The sequence below is a fragment of the Kryptolebias marmoratus genome, linkage group LG20 (assembly GCF_001649575.2).
Source record: "Kryptolebias marmoratus isolate JLee-2015 linkage group LG20, ASM164957v2, whole genome shotgun sequence".
NCBI classification, from domain to species: Eukaryota; Metazoa; Chordata; class Actinopteri; order Cyprinodontiformes; family Rivulidae; genus Kryptolebias; species Kryptolebias marmoratus.
This window is the reverse complement of record NC_051449.1, coordinates 6,360,418-6,375,999: the sequence shown is the minus strand read 5'-3', so window position 1 is coordinate 6,375,999 and position 15,582 is coordinate 6,360,418. Positions and strand designations below refer to the sequence as shown.

Sequence of the window (15,582 nt, the reverse complement as noted above, 5' to 3'; positions counted from 1 at the left end):
TCTTTAGGCTCATTAAGGATGGGCTTGATCTCTGCAACACCTACTATAGCGGCAGCTTTGGTTTGTGCCAGCTGGCAACGGAGAAACTTACAGGCTGTCGGATAAACCACCCCCTTCTTCCTGATGTCCCCCACCTACTTTCATCGTGAACTATTAGACCGTTTGTTTTACTTTATTGCTCACGTTTGACACAACAGGGATCCAATTTAAGGTGGAACGTAACTCATATTTACTAACTGTTGCAATTAAAGTTAAAAGTGAGGATTGTGATTTATCCTTACCTATTTGTTTTTAGCTGTTGGTAAAAACCTGTCAATTAAACCAGTTTTTAAAATATGAAGACACTGCAACTTCTTAAACATGTTTGTAAAAGTAAAAAAAAGGCAATTTTTATTATTATTTATATTATTCAGGTTTTTGTATCTCCAAAGCAATATCAAGTATTTAAAACTATTTATAAAGTTTTTATTGTGTAGCCATCCATTTTTGGTTCATCTCTGTGCCTTTTCTCCCTAACATTGTCGATAATGAAGGGATTAACAAAAACTCTCAATACAACCTATTATCTTTCAGACAATAGATTTTTTGAAAGAAAGTTTTGTGGAAGCTTCATTAGCAAAGGCCTCCCTCTGTGGTCTGAAAGCAGGACACATTTGGAGCAATTACTTGACCAGAAAACAACTGTCAGTCATTCTTAAAGGGGAAGGATTCTAATTAATAAACCTCTTAAACCCTTTGGTTTTACTACCATTCCCCCCCGGCAGCTCTGGTGTCTCGTGTGGTTAAGGAGAGTTTTGTCAGGAGAGAAAGACATTACATGTTGTTGCTGCACAGATCTCCAGCATTAGGTCCTTTGCTCAATTGTTTGCAGGGGATTTCAAGGACTTAACTGGGAGTAACAAGTGCCTACAGTAGACATTGTTAGTGTCATTTGTCTACTTATGGACTACAAAGACACGGTGTGTGAAGTGTAACCTGCGCTTAACTTAACAAAGGTAAGAATATTTTATGTTCCTTGTTATGCAAATTTGGAAAATAACGTTAAGTATGATGCTCACTGGGTTTTCATTGAGAAATGTAAAAAATCAAAAGCTTAATTTCTCTCAAATGGTTTCAAACATTGCACTTTAAACCAAATCAGCAGCACACTTAGGTAAAAGTTACAAACAAGAGGTTTTAAAATGTACTTGTAACATTGGAGAAACTTATTAAAAGTATGGGTATGCAAAACAATTACTTAATTATTTCTGTAAAAAAAGTCTTGAAAACAGGAAGAGGCAGATGATCACCCACATTCCCACATTACTGGACATTAGGAAATGAAAACTGACAAGCATTTAAAGAGGATATTACCACTTGTTATGGAAATAAATGTTTTATATTTGTTAAAACATATTGTGCTCTTGTGTTTAATTTCTAAAATATAATACAGTCTTTAAAATGATTGAAAAGACCATTAAAGTTTGACTGTTTGTTTTTTTTTTTTCAGACAAAGATGCGAGTTAGGTCTGCTCTTGTGGAAACAATTTATTCAACTTCGTTGAAGTGATCTTTGGAAACCGCAGACCTGTTCCAGCTGCTCTGAATAAAGGTCAAACTGCCTTGTCTCAGGTGGCAGGTTTTTGGTTTTTTATTTTAATTTTTTTTCTGACAGGGATTAGAGAAAGTGTTTCCAAAGGCTCGGATGCATTTGTCAATGGATACCCTTGGAATAGTGGACGATAGTGGACATGGGATAGTAGACAACTATGACATGGCAAAAGGTCCCGGGTCGAGCAGCGGAGGCCGGGTCCACAGTATTGATGTCATACTGGGATTCACTAAAGACCAGGAACCTTTACTCCATTCAGTAGAAAGTGGCGACAGCCCAAAGGACAACGGAGCAAACCTGCAGGATCCAGAAAAGCAGATCCCCTCAGACCCGTATGGGCACCTTCCAGAGCTTGGTGACAGCTCCCAGCATCCTTCTTACCATGGTGAGGCCTTTCAGAAACGTACCAAATATGTGTTTGATTTAAGCTGTTTTTGTAATGTGACCAGTAGATTTTTTTTTTAATGTATTACCCTTTTTTGTACTTACGCCCGTCAATAAAGAAGGTTCGATGTTACGTTTCAGTAGCTGGTCTGTGAAACTGTTCGCCCAAAAGCAGTGTAACATCAGCAGATGGAAAAAGTGGTACTGAAAGGTATTTAATTAAATTTACATCCCAAAAACAAACAGTGAGACTTTCTTTAGAGAAAAAAAACACTTCCTAGTATATTTGGACACCTATTGTTCAAAAAGAGAAATTAAAAAGCCCTCTTAAGGAAAATGGACAATAATGATAATAATAATATAATTGTTGTCCAAACTGATAAACTTTAATTTTACATTAAAGAACACCCTTTACAAATATCTATAATTACTAAAAAGACATTTGGCAAATCCACAAATATAATCAGTTATTTCCTATTTAAAATTCTCTATAAAGACTGGACTGGAAAGCCCCTGAATAACAAACAAAAACATTACATGTCTCGTGAATTATTTGACATGACTTGTTCTTTTTCTTCTGAACTGTCAAACGTAGATGTCGCTACTGATATGAATTATGTTATCTTTACATGTTTTAGTTTCAGAGTCAGGCTTTACTAGACAGAAGGCAGGATTAATATAATTTATAATGTAACTATGTACCTCTTGGCAAGTTTATCATCAGATTTTTTTTCTTTCTTTTTTTTCAGAAAACCAATTATTTTTGTTTTTGTCTTTGGTCACTTCAGGATGTTGAATAAATGTCCACTGAATTAAAGTAACGCTTGTTCATGCATCCTTTGCAGGCCTGTTGCTGCTCTTTACAGTTAATCATGAACACATGAGTGTAAAAAAGAAGGTTGTTTGAAACATGATTTAACTTTTATTCAGTTCTGTGTACAATTACTTGCGTGATACAACATTTATTATGATTATATTGTTGTTGACGCAAAGAACTAAAACCAAGCATAGCACAGCTTTTATTAATATAGTTTTGATGTTAATGACCTTGAACAATTACCTCACAGACTAAATACTTTATATACATTATCTGTATCTAAAACTATTATGTTTGCTAAAATCATTTAGAGACATACTGGATTCTTCTGAAATTGTTTTACATTACCTTACACAATTTGCAAAACCTTCAAGCAAATAGAACAGTGTTCTGTGCAGTTATTGCTGCCTACATATAGTATATAATAGAAATTGTAACACTTTCAGCTGCAACATGTGCCTCTAACTGAAAATACAATTATTTACTAAAGCAACATGCATTAAGGCTTGATGTGGACACACAGCTATGATGAGAAACTGTCATTTTCACTTATTATCTGTAAGTTTGTGCCTAAAATATTCAGGATTGTATGCATGGGATCAACATTTAAAACCAATAATCTGCAAACCAACCTGCACAAAGCTGTTTAGTATGAATAATAAGCTTTTGTGCATCTCTTGCATGGTCCACTTTCACTGTGTCCATTAATTTGAAACACAGTCTGCATCATGACTGTTTACTTGGTTTGCACAGAAATCACCAAAAGTCTATCTTTAGATCAGAGGAGGCAGAAACCTGCAGGTTTAACAGGCAGCACCTGTTACTGGGAGATTACTGCAAGAAAATAGTTTGGTAAAAGAAATGATTGTCAGCTGGACACTTTAAATTCTTTGAGTTCATGAACCACTGAAGGTGCAAACAAAGCAATGGACTTTTTAATGAAGGTAAAATTACTAAAAGAAAAATCACCATCATGGCTTAGGAAAAGAAAAACCTGCTTTTAGTATTAATGCTACTGCTTCTGGAAAAAGACACAAAATTTTCAGAAATGCAATGGAGATTTTGCTGCAGGGTGGGAGGAACTGAATAGAGTCATTCTAGAGTTTTAGTTCATGTAATTCAATTCAGTTTTCATTCTTTCATTATTATTATTATTATTATTATTATTATTATTATTATTATTATTATTACTTTATTGTGTCAGTTTACAAAAATACATATCAAGGTACTTTACAAGACAGAAATTAGCTTAAATTCAAATTCAATCATAGAACTTAATGCTATTAAAAACAGTACAATCTTTTGTCTTTTTGTAAAACCGTTTTTTATTATTTACAAAAAGAGCTTTAAATTTTTAATTAACAAAGACAACCTGATATAAACTAATTTAAAAAGCAACCAAATAACCTAAACTGGTGAACTTCAGTGCAGGAAAACACTTATGTTGATTTTAAATCTGAGGTAATGTTGCACTGCCAACATCCTTAATTGGTCTTTTAGCTCCTCTTTGCTCTATCCTCATGACCATGGCTTGACTCAACTAAATAAGATTTTACTATTTACTATATATCTTTAAAGCTGCTTAATGAAGTGATATTAGTTGTCTGTTTGGGTGCTAAATTATACAAACCTACCATGCAATTAAATTTTGTTATTTTCTCTTTTTTTAAAGTCATGTATAAAAAGGTAGCTTAAGATAACATTATTGTTTGATATGTGGAAAACAAACAGATGACTGGAAGTTATTTGGTAATATAATTAAAAAAGCAGAGCTCAAAAACACAAAATTTTACTAATTTATCCTGTCCTTTATTTTAGAATCGGACCTTTTCTCCAGTGACAAGTGTGATGGTGAAATAAGCAACCTTCAGAAGGAGGTGGACGCTGCTGAGGGCTCTCCTGAGGCAACTAAAGATGAAGAGCACGCTAAAAAGAAACACAGAAGAAATCGTACCACCTTCACCACTTATCAGCTACACGAGCTGGAGCGAGCCTTCGAGAAGTCCCACTATCCAGACGTCTACAGTCGTGAGGAACTGGCGATGAAGGTCAACCTGCCTGAGGTCCGAGTTCAGGTAAAGAACGTCAGGGCCACCTTCAGAAAGTTTTCAAAGACGTGGAGAGATGGGAGCCACTGTTAGTCTAAAACCAAAAACCACAACTGAGTTTCAGGAGTTTCATTATCCCTGTTGTCATATGTCATCAATTTGAACAATACTGCATTGTGGAAGACAGGGAATCATCTCCTGATATAAACCCTTGTTTGTTTGTTTTACTTTACAGTTAATATTACTAACTGAGAACAGCACAATCACTAGTCAGCTCATTGAAGCATCTCCTCTCCTTCCTTTAATTCATATTCCTTATTAAACTAACATTTCTTAAAAGAATGCATACCGCCCGCTCAAATCAGGTTGATTTCGAAAGTAACTCAGTTGTAGATCTAAATCCAATCGGTACTTTACTTCTGTTCATGAGATATGGTGCAGAATAGTTAAATAGTTTGTGGTTGAATCAATTAGTCAAGTCACTAATGCAGTGAAAGAAGCCCAAATCCTAACATTTCCACCACCAGGCCTCACCCGTGGAATGAAACTTTAGATCCTGGAAAGTTGACTTTGATCTCTACTAACACGTCTTCTGTTACTGTGGACAAACATTTGTGATTTGCATTTCATTAGGCCTGGTCTTTGGATAAATATTCACTACAAAGTTCTTGTTTTGCGTTAATATGTCTTTAGTTTTTCTGTTTGTGTGCCCACCTGCTATACAGTTTACTGATATCGAATAAATGTACCTACAGCTCCAAGTGTTACCTGCAGTCCTTGAGATGAAATTGTTTGTATAATATAAAGCTTGATTTAAAGTTGAATTTCACAAGTTATAAGTAATTTGGTAAAGATTATGACCTTTAAAAGTCAACAAGTATGCATCATTTATGCCATCCATGCTCTGTCCAGGTGTGGTTCCAGAATCGAAGAGCCAAGTGGAGACGCCAAGAAAAGATGGACACCAGCACCATGAAGCTCCACGACTCCCCCATGCTGTCATTCAACCGCCCCCCGATGCCTCCCAATGTGGGGCCAGTGGCCAACCCGATGCCACTTGATCCCTGGCTAAGCTCGCCCATTTCCAGTGCCACACCCATGCACAGCATCCCAGGCTTCATGGGCTCGCCTCAAGCCCTGCAGCCTACTTATTCAAGCCATAGCTTCCTTAACAGCGCACCTGGAATGGTCCAAAGTATGCAGCCCATGGGCCCACCTCCCTATCAGTGTACGCCCAGCTTCAATGATAAATATCCCATGGAGGATGACAGGAGTTCCAGCATCGCAGCACTCAGGATGAAGGCTAAAGAGCACATTCAGTCGATGGATAAAACCTGGCAGCACATGTGAAGTCACAGATTAATGCGAATGGATTTACTCTTGTGAATGTTTACAACCTGCTTTTTGATTCATGTAACACTGAAGGGGACACGAGATACCAAAGATGTAATAAAGAACTTTCGCTGATGTGCAACACGATGTTTTCATTTTTGATAAACTGTTTTTAGCCCCAACAAATGTGGTACGATGTATAGAACATTTTTGTTTGTTTGTCGGATTGTTTCTAGCTCCAGATGTTACGTGACACTCCCTATGTTTAGGTGCAAATAAACAAATTCAACAAATTTGTAAATCTGTAATGAATTTTAGATTGGAATCATAACCATAATACACAACTGACAGTTTAAGTAGAGCCATCTTGTCAAAGGTAGCCATGGTTTATTTGACTGAATAATATCTCATTGACAAATATCAACAAAACCCTAAGTTTATTGTTTTAACTAAGTGGTTTTTTGACTGTTATTGGTGGTAAGATGTTCTGTTACTAACACTTTTTGCAGCTGACTGGTTAAAAATTTCCCAAACTCCCTTGATGTGATAATATCTTCCTGGCCAATAAATTGTTGTTTGAAGGTTTTATATCTAGTTGTACAAATTTCTGTTGTTTTAGTGTAACTTTAGATTTACCAAATGAGCTTTTATTGTGTTTGTTTATTTTTTGTTTGGGGGGGAGGGGATGTCTTTGTTCAGTTTACCGTTTCACAGTAAAACAATATCCAGCATTTTAGGAATCTTTTATTTGGTATAAAAGAAGCAGAAAATTTTGAAACCACTAAGATTTCACTTTGATATTGGTTTAATTGAAGTCTTTTGGATTTAAATAATTAAAATGGCCTTCAGAAGAGCCCTGAGTTCTGATAAGGGAGGTTAACGGAAGTCACAGAGCGTAATCTGATTTGGAAGCTAATTTAAACAGACAAGCATGCATCTTAACACCTAATTACTGCTTTTAAAGCGATTAACCCTGGATTCTCAGCCACAGGCAGAATGGACCAGATAGCCCTGAAAAAAATGCTTTTCAAAACCTGATTGAGTTGTTTCCTTATCCATGTCTCTTACTTTAATGTGCAAACAGAGCGCTAACTGGTGGAGTTTGCTCCTCATCGCATTGTTCAGGAGCATTTTATGGTTCTCCTGGTGTGGTAAAATAATTGTGAGCAGGTGTAAGTTTGGTGATATATTATCCATAGTCACAAGTTCAGACACACGTGGGCTTTTTTTGCTAACGTATGTAAATGAAAGTGTTATCTCCACAGAAGATGTTTCTCTTTTTGCCTTGATCCGATCATCCATGCAGCCTCCCAGGAACTGTTTAAGAAAGTTAATGAACTGATCAGAGTCTGCACTCTGCTTCTGTTTCAAACAGCCAAATTAACAGTCTTTTGCAAATTAAGACAGCATGAAGAAGATATAGAACGCATCACAAGATTAAAAAAAAGACAATCTGGTTGCAGGGTTTCTGTGCCAAAGTTCTTTATGTTCTTCAAATAGCAATCAGTAGCTGAATAGCAGAAATGTGTCCTTTCTTTAATAAACAACAGTCATTTTTATTACATGTGGGAAAGAGACAAAATGTCAGAGCAGCCAATATGAACACTAAACTTTCTGAGTCTATACACAAATCCTGAGAGTTAAAAAAAAAACAAGGCATCTGTTCTGTTTCTGTAGCTGAAGGAGCTTTTTCAGTTCCGAAGAAAAGTGTGAGGTTCTGGGCTGGGAAGCGAAACTTCTTCAACTACAGAAGCAAAGTCCAGAAAGTCCAGCTGCCTTATTTTTGAAACTCTTAAAATCTGCCATGTCCTGAATGATTGAGAATCTACACAAATATTTACACACAAATGTATCAAAATAGGTGAAAAGCAGAAGTAATGCACATTATCCACCACCTTTTAAAGAATGGTCTTACATGACTACCACACCAAATCGTAGCTCTATATCTGTACAATAACCTGAGTTACAGAGATTTTTCTGTTTCCTAAAGTTTATTATCTGTTGTGTTATCGTTAAGATGTATTTCCATTAGAAAAAAATCTTGCAGATCATAGTTTCAGCTTTGAATCTTTTAGTCTTTTGTGATTTTGGAGTGTGACTTTAAGCTTTTAAAACTCAGAATAAATTTACAGAGTGCAACTGTAGAGGCACTTTGATTTCAAACCTTGTTTTCTGTCCACACATCAATTAGTGAGCCACTAAAGTGACTTTGTGCTGTTAATGAGCACGGGCTGACAATAGGCCCATGTTAGCTACGACAGAGAGAGACGGCCTGTTGTGTTCTCGCAGACCTGTGGAGCCTTGCCAGGCTGTTAGGCAGATGAAGCTCCACTCCATCAGGCCCAACAAGGGGTGTCAGGGGGCCCAGCCTGCCAGGCTGCAGAGGACACAAGGACTAAAATATAATCGCCCTCTAGTCTGTGTGTTTTAACTTCACCATTTTATTCTAGAGGGAGGATTGCAGAATTTTCTTTTTGTTTGTTTTTTTGTTTCCAGTGACGTCAGTGGTTCACAATCTGATGATTTTTAGCTCACATTGAACGTGTCCCTTGAACTGATCAAAAATGACTGTCTTCAAACTTTGAGAATAAAACATTTTTGGGAAATGTTGACAGTTTTTATCAAAGGAGTTTTGGATCACCATACTATAATGAAAAATGCACAAATTTTCTGAACAGGAGAGCAAAGCTCAATATAAAGTTGGGACTTTAGGGTTAAAAATGAGCTTTATGTGAGGAAATCCAGCCATTTGCAAAATATAAAATTCATTGTTTTGACTTAGTAAATCAGTTCACAAGATTGTAAATTAAAACTACTTAACTGTTTATCAAAACCACATCTAATTTCACTTCTGTCAGGAAGACTTTAAGTAGCAACACCCAGAATATGCTCATGACATACTCAAAACTAGTAATTAATTACACGCATTATGATGTTATCTTGCTTGACCAAGCACGACCTTCACTGGGGCCCAGGCTCTAGTTAACAGGCTGACTAGCGGGATGTGGTCCACGGTGGAAATAATAAGGGAAAAGAGCGGAAATAATTGGGTTTGATTAAGAACACTTTTCAAAGGGACACTATTTTCCCCTCCTGACATAATTGCAGATCACTCTGAGGGTGGGGGGAATTTGATGGCTGGCGCCAGTTGCTTGTCTTTGCGCCAGTGTTCACTTTGAGAAAATAGACATGTCACTCTAACAGGACTTTCTCTCTTTTGCTTTACACACGTGTACTTTACACCAGCACGCACCAGTAATGGCTTTGTTTTACATTTATTAAATTTCCTCCAACTTCAGCTGATTTTAAACAACCTAAGCCTAAGTTTTAAAACTACTTTTAAAACGCTCTGGGAAGCTTAAAGCGGTATACTTTCTTTCTGTAAGAACTAGAAACATTAATTAAAATTATTATTTAAAAATATTAATAATGGGTTGCGAGGGCCATATTTGGCACTCAGCTCACTGTTGGATGATTTACATCTTGAGACAAGGTACAATCTGGGCATCAAGACTTGTGAAGGACAACACAAAACACAAATTATTACCTTATAGTGTGGGTGATATTTTTTTATTAATATTTATTCATTTATTTGAATAAGTATTTAAACACACACAAAGCACTGTAGCAGCAAAATCCAACCTTATCAACAAAGGTTTATGGAAGACATTAAGAGAATGAGATCGATCTGGAACAAAACCTTCCTTTGGGACATCCAGACTGAGTCATGTGTTCCAGTTTTGTTTTGTTTTTTTCTATCCATGGCTGCCACCTCGTGGCAACATCTGGTATTCATATTAAACACTCAGCAAGGATCTTAGGCGTTCATGTTGCTAAAATTCACTATTTTGATTGTTTTCTGATTGAAAATTGAAATATCTGAAACAAGGCAGTTTAATCCAAATAAAGGTTGGACTATATTTTTTAGTTGCACTTGTATTACCACAATGGAAAGTTGATCAAGATGAAAATGTCTCACTCTGTGTTTCTAAGAAAGCAATCAAAACCATCAATAAATTCAACAAAAAATATGAAAATGGAGGGCTGCAGGTTATCAACTTTGACAGTAGAAATAAAACTTAAAAAAATCAAATGATTAAACCTTTAGTGGTGAATAAATTCAGTTTCTGTTTTGTGTCACCAAAGAAATAAAAAACTGTGGTCTATGACCTATTTTACTATGTGATTGTGCTGTCTCCCAATTACAGGTAAAATGATCTTCTCTGCAATCACAAGTTAATTATCACCCACTGCTCAAAGGCAAGGCAGGTGATAATGTTTTTGTCTGTGTTTGTGTGTGTGTGTGCCAACAGACCTTAAAAAACAAAAAAATGTAGATAACTCAGTCAATTTCACAAATACTGACCTAATGTTTGGTGTGGTAGTAGCTGAGATTGATCTCCAACATATAGTCTGAGCCCAAGCAGATTGTGCAAAATCTCTGTTTGACATTTTACCATTAAGGTTTTGAAGTAAACTCTGTTTGTCTGTTAGCAAAATTTTCCACGAATCACGGAGCAAATTTTAATGAGACTTTCAGAAAGTGATTACTGGAAGTTCATCTACAGTTGAATAACTTTTAGAGTCAATAAAATTCATGAGGGCTGCCACAGCAAATCCACATTAGTCAACACCAAATTTATTCAAACTCAATTATAGACATATTGAGGTAATATTTGATGTGATAGTAGCTGAAAGTCATTCACAACCATAGGCATATCATACTATATTAACAACAACCATAGAAATGTATTATAATAGTAATTGAATACATATCTATTTTCACAACGCTTAGTCTGAACTCTCGCGAGATCTCACGAGATCGCGATTTCAAGGTTTGACCAGTGTGACCAATGACTTACACTCCGTCATTTCTCAACAAATGATGATCTTAGTCTAAAACTGTGGTATGAAAGGCGGTGGGCGATATGCATCCCTTAAAGGAATGCTAGCCCTTTGATTTGTATATGAATTATGCCCTTTAATTTGTATATTGATTCTGATATTAGACTAGCACTATATGTTAAACACTTTGTCAGAGGTTTTTATATTGCCCCGTTTGTTCATGTTTTTATTTTTCTGGCCGTTACCCTAAACGTTGTTAATTTCGTGGTTTTAATTGTACTTATTCTAGCACAGCTGGGAGTATTTGCTGAGCTAAATTCAGTGATTTAGTGATTTTTACCGCCCTCTGCTGGAGGGATGCCATAACTGCGACGGAACAAGGAAGCTGATCTGGGACCGGTTCCCGGACGAGGCATTTGTCTCGTGGTCCACTCTGATTGGTCCAGGCACACCATCGTGTCGACCAATAGCAGGCAGACATCTGTTCGCCGGAGCCGCTCTAAAATATTACCGTCTCTTCCTTCTCCTCGGCGCATTTGATTCTTGGCCAAACAGCGGTAACTGTTAGCAGCGGAGATCTTAGCTAAAATCAGAAAAAATGCAGGTTTTATGTTTAGCCGTGGTGATAATAACTGCGTACTGTGTAAACGCGAAGATTTACTTTCGGGAGGAGTTTCCGGACGGTGGTAAGTCTGATGAGTGTTCCTTGTGTGTCGATAGACCATCATTCAGATGTGCTAGCTTACTTTTTATTGCATTTTTTCTCTTAGTTAAAAGTGCTGTTATTCTTAAATCAATCTCTTAAACTGGTTGTAGTTGGATAATTTCAGTCAGACGTCAAAAGCTAGCAATCTAAAATTATTATCTTTTAAGTAATATTGTGACTTAAGCTACTAAGCTAGCAAACTAATTTCCAGACTTTAAAGTTGCATTGTGCACATCCTGTCAAGATTAAGATGATCAAGGTTATGCTTGATGTTTTTTAAAGAATTTAGATTTATTGTTTGTACTTTTTTTTTTCTTCAAGATGAATGGAAAAGTCGCTGGGTGAGTTCAAAGCACAAGTCAGACTATGGAGAGTGGAAACTCACTGCTGGAAACTTCTATGGAGATGCTGAGAAAGACAAAGGTAAATTTAACACAATTCTTAACCATTATTATGTTTCAGGTGTAAAAATAGAATCGATATTTCAGTGGTGGAAATGAGATTTGAATCCTTGTGCAACCTTGAGATAAAGTGAAACAGAAACTCACCGTTTACATCCTAATTCTGCAGTTATTTGCTGAGCCGGTCACAAAATAAGTTGCCACCCTCAATGTTTAACCTCGAGGCTCTTAAACAATCCAAGATGGATCGTATATCAGTCTGTTACTCTTAGCTTGAGATAATCTGTTTTGAGTTTGCTTTGCTCTTTTCCTTCCAGGTCTGCAGACAAGCCAGGATGCTCGCTTCTACGCCACCTCGGCCCGCTTTGAGCCTTTCAGCAATGAGGGGAAGTCTCTGGTCATCCAGTTTACGGTCAAGCATGAACAGAAGATTGACTGTGGTGGTGGCTACTTGAAGGTCTTCCCCTCTGACTTGGATCAGACTGCCATGCATGGAGAATCTACATACTACATCATGTTTGGTAAAACAAAACAAAAAAAAAGACAATTTTGATTCTGTGTTAATTATTGTTTACCGTATTTCTAACAAATTTAATTTCAACTAGGCCCTGACATCTGTGGCTACAGCACCAAGAAAGTCCACGTCATCTTTAACTACAACGGCAAGAATCACCTGATTAAGAAAGAGATTAAATGCAAGGTATTTTTGCTTTTCTGAAATTTGTATTCTGAAAATTGCATCATGTGTTGCACAAGAAGTTAAACCCGAACATTTTGTCCTCCACCTCTAGGATGATGAACTGACCCACCTGTACACGCTGATCCTGAATCCAGATCAGACCTATGAGGTAAAAATCGACAATGAGAAGGTAGAATCTGGCAGTCTGGAGGAGGACTGGGACTTCCTGCCTCCTAAGAAAATTAAAGATCCTGAAGCCAAGAAGCCAGAGGACTGGGATGACCGCCCTAAGATTGATGATGCTGATGACAAAAAGCCTGAGGTAGATAAGCTTAGTAACATAATTCTGCTGTTTCATCAAAGTGACCTCACAATTGACTTTTAATGTGATGTTGTTTTTTAGGACTGGGACAAACCTGAAAATATCCCCGATCCTGATGCCAAAAAGCCTGAAGACTGGGAAGACGATATGGACGGAGAGTGGGAGCCACCTATGATCCCCAACCCAGAATACAAAGTAGGCTATGGTTGGATAATCAAATGCAGAACGCGTAGCGGTCCTGTTTGAGATGTTTGCCCGCTGATGCTGTTTGTCTTGAGCCTTATGAGTGTCTTCTGTATCACAGGGAGAATGGAAACCCAAGCAGATCGACAACCCTAACTACAAAGGAGTCTGGGTGCACCCTGAGATTGACAATCCTGAATACACTCCTGATTCTAATATCTACAAGTTTGACAACATCGGTGTGGTAGGCCTCGATCTGTGGCAGGTGAGAGGAGGATAATCTTTAGGTCATATTTTTAATTGCACAGGTAAAGCAACAGTGTAACTTTTTTTTATTATTGTTGTTTCCCAGGTGAAGTCGGGCACAATCTTTGACAACTTCCTGATCACAGACGATGTGAAGGAAGCAGAAGACATTGGAAAGGAGACATGGGGCGCAACAAAGGTATGCTGTTATTTATACACAGAACTGATGGGAACAGACCACAAAGACCAGATCCAGCTTACATTATACGCCCTCACAAGTGATCATGAGTCCAGCAAAAAATGCAGTTGTAGTACAAATGCAATTCTTTTCCTAAATAATGGTATAGAATTAAAGAATAATCCTTTATCTGGCCCTTAAAGGGAAAAAAATCTTTAAAGGATTGCAAAAATGGGACGTGTAAATGCAAAAATAAACGATGCGTATAAAATAAATGCAAAATCTACTAAGTATTTTGCATAAACAGTTAAATAAATTGACAAACAAATCTATACAGGAAAAACAGACATGGAGTACTGAAGCTGGACTTAAATTAAATTACACAAGTGAAAGAAAAATATTACACATTTTGAAAACTCCTCGTTAATCAGTCTAATTGTTACTTAATGAAAGAGGAATTCTGGTTTTTGTTTACACAGCCTTTTGAGTTCAGCCCTTCTAATTTATCATTTATACAAACTAAAAGTACTGAAATTTTTAATGCTTTCAAAAGCTGCGTTTGTGAGGTTTTTTTTTTTTTTTTTTGAACTTCCTCCACAGGAACCAGAGAAGAAAATGAAAGATGAGCAGGATGAGATTAAACGGAAAGAGGAAGAAGAGAAGGCAAAAGAACAAGCAACCGAGAAAGAAGATGAAGATGACGATGAGGAGGAAGATGAAGGCGAGGAAGAGGAAGACGCAAAGGATGAGGCAGATGAAGCACTTTCAGAAAAAGATGAGGAATCGGTACCTAAAGATGAGCTTTGAGGAAAATGTAGCTAAAAGAGAGAAATATGTTTTAAATGTCCCTTCCACAGAAACTGTGCTGTAAATCTCAGGGGCATTGACTGCTGTGCATCCTTTCCCAGAGATACAGACAAAACCCAGCTTTGGGGTCCGATGTAGAAAATTGGGTTGAGTGGGTGTTTAATGGACTTGGTGTCTTTCATTTTTGTCACGTTACCTTTTGATAAATTGGTTGTGTGGGTTGTCTTTCATTCTATGTTTTGACCGAAGTCCATTCCTCTTTTTGCAGTGACACAATGGGTTGAATAAAATCAGATTTAGACTTTCACAGTCTAAGATTAAAAATAAATGAATAAAAAAAAGGGTTTGAAATAAAGACTGAGACATTTTAATTTATTTTGGTTGTTTCCACAGCACTGACTTTTAACTTTTTTTCCCCCTCCATTCTTGACAGCATAATTGAATGAAATGTGAAGATAAAAATGAGTCCTAATACAAATTAATTTTATTTAAATTTGCCACTAAATTGTAATGATTCATATTTCATGTTATTATGCTGGGAGCTGCAGTAAATCCTGGAATTCTGGAGAAACACGGTGGTGCGCTGGTGTTACTCATCCAAGGGTTACACAGATTTTTACTCGACAGAATGTTATTGATGCCAAAGTTTTTATTAAAAGATGATTACCTTATTGTCTGGTTTGTCTTTGTTTCGCTACATTTGCAAGTTACCCAGGGTTTATATTAAATTTATTTAAAGGTAAAAGCTTTTTATATAGATGAGTTTGCTGATTGTGGTAAATGCTTATTTACAATGACCTAGTTGGGGATTATATGATTAAGAACAAGTTATACAACATGATTCCTAACTAATAAGTAGAATTATGAACACAGTATTTTGGACACATTAACTAATAAGATAATGTTTTTTAGATGCAGAAAGTGGGGTTTTATTTACAATAAAAATTGCTCATTAGAAGTACATCTAATGAGACAGGGCCTAAAGAGCTGCTGCTTCTGAAGTTTTGCAGGCATATGTCATGAAATTAATACTTCACAAAAAT

General features: G+C 36.7%; 2 protein-coding genes across 2 annotated transcripts; both read left to right on the top strand.

Moving 5' to 3' along the window:
* Positions 1-731: 731 nt before the first annotated feature.
* On the top strand, positions 732-8,730 carry rx2 (retinal homeobox gene 2). The gene is made up of 4 exons (XM_017410945.3): positions 732-995; positions 1,490-1,976; positions 4,611-4,867; positions 5,753-8,730. Exons 2-4 carry the CDS (start codon positions 1,685-1,687, stop codon positions 6,188-6,190), a joined length of 987 nt encoding a protein of 328 aa, XP_017266434.1. The 5' UTR covers positions 732-995; positions 1,490-1,684; the 3' UTR covers positions 6,191-8,730.
* A 2,779-nt stretch (positions 8,731-11,509) lies between these two features.
* Positions 11,510-15,210, top strand: calr3b (calreticulin 3b). The gene is made up of 9 exons (XM_017410944.3): positions 11,510-11,703; positions 12,045-12,146; positions 12,442-12,645; positions 12,730-12,824; positions 12,916-13,125; positions 13,207-13,320; positions 13,430-13,573; positions 13,661-13,753; positions 14,333-15,210. The coding sequence occupies exons 1-9, from the start codon at positions 11,616-11,618 to the stop codon at positions 14,537-14,539; spliced, it is 1,257 nt and encodes a 418-aa protein (XP_017266433.1). The 5' UTR covers positions 11,510-11,615; the 3' UTR covers positions 14,540-15,210.
* Positions 15,211-15,582: the final 372 nt, after the last annotated feature.

Coding starts and splice junctions, on each gene's coding strand:
- rx2 (XM_017410945.3), top strand. CDS start 1,685: ATGCATTTGTCAATGGATACCCTTGGAATAGTGGACGATAGTGGACAT. Junction 1,977..4,610: donor CCAGCATCCTTCTTACCATG/GTGAGGCCTTTC, acceptor CCTTTATTTTAG/AATCGGACCTTTTCTCCAGT. Junction 4,868..5,752: donor TGCCTGAGGTCCGAGTTCAG/GTAAAGAACGTC, acceptor TGCTCTGTCCAG/GTGTGGTTCCAGAATCGAAG.
- calr3b (XM_017410944.3), top strand. CDS start 11,616: ATGCAGGTTTTATGTTTAGCCGTGGTGATAATAACTGCGTACTGTGTA. Junction 12,147..12,441: donor AGATGCTGAGAAAGACAAAG/GTAAATTTAACA, acceptor TTTTCCTTCCAG/GTCTGCAGACAAGCCAGGAT. Junction 13,321..13,429: donor TCCCCAACCCAGAATACAAA/GTAGGCTATGGT, acceptor TCTGTATCACAG/GGAGAATGGAAACCCAAGCA.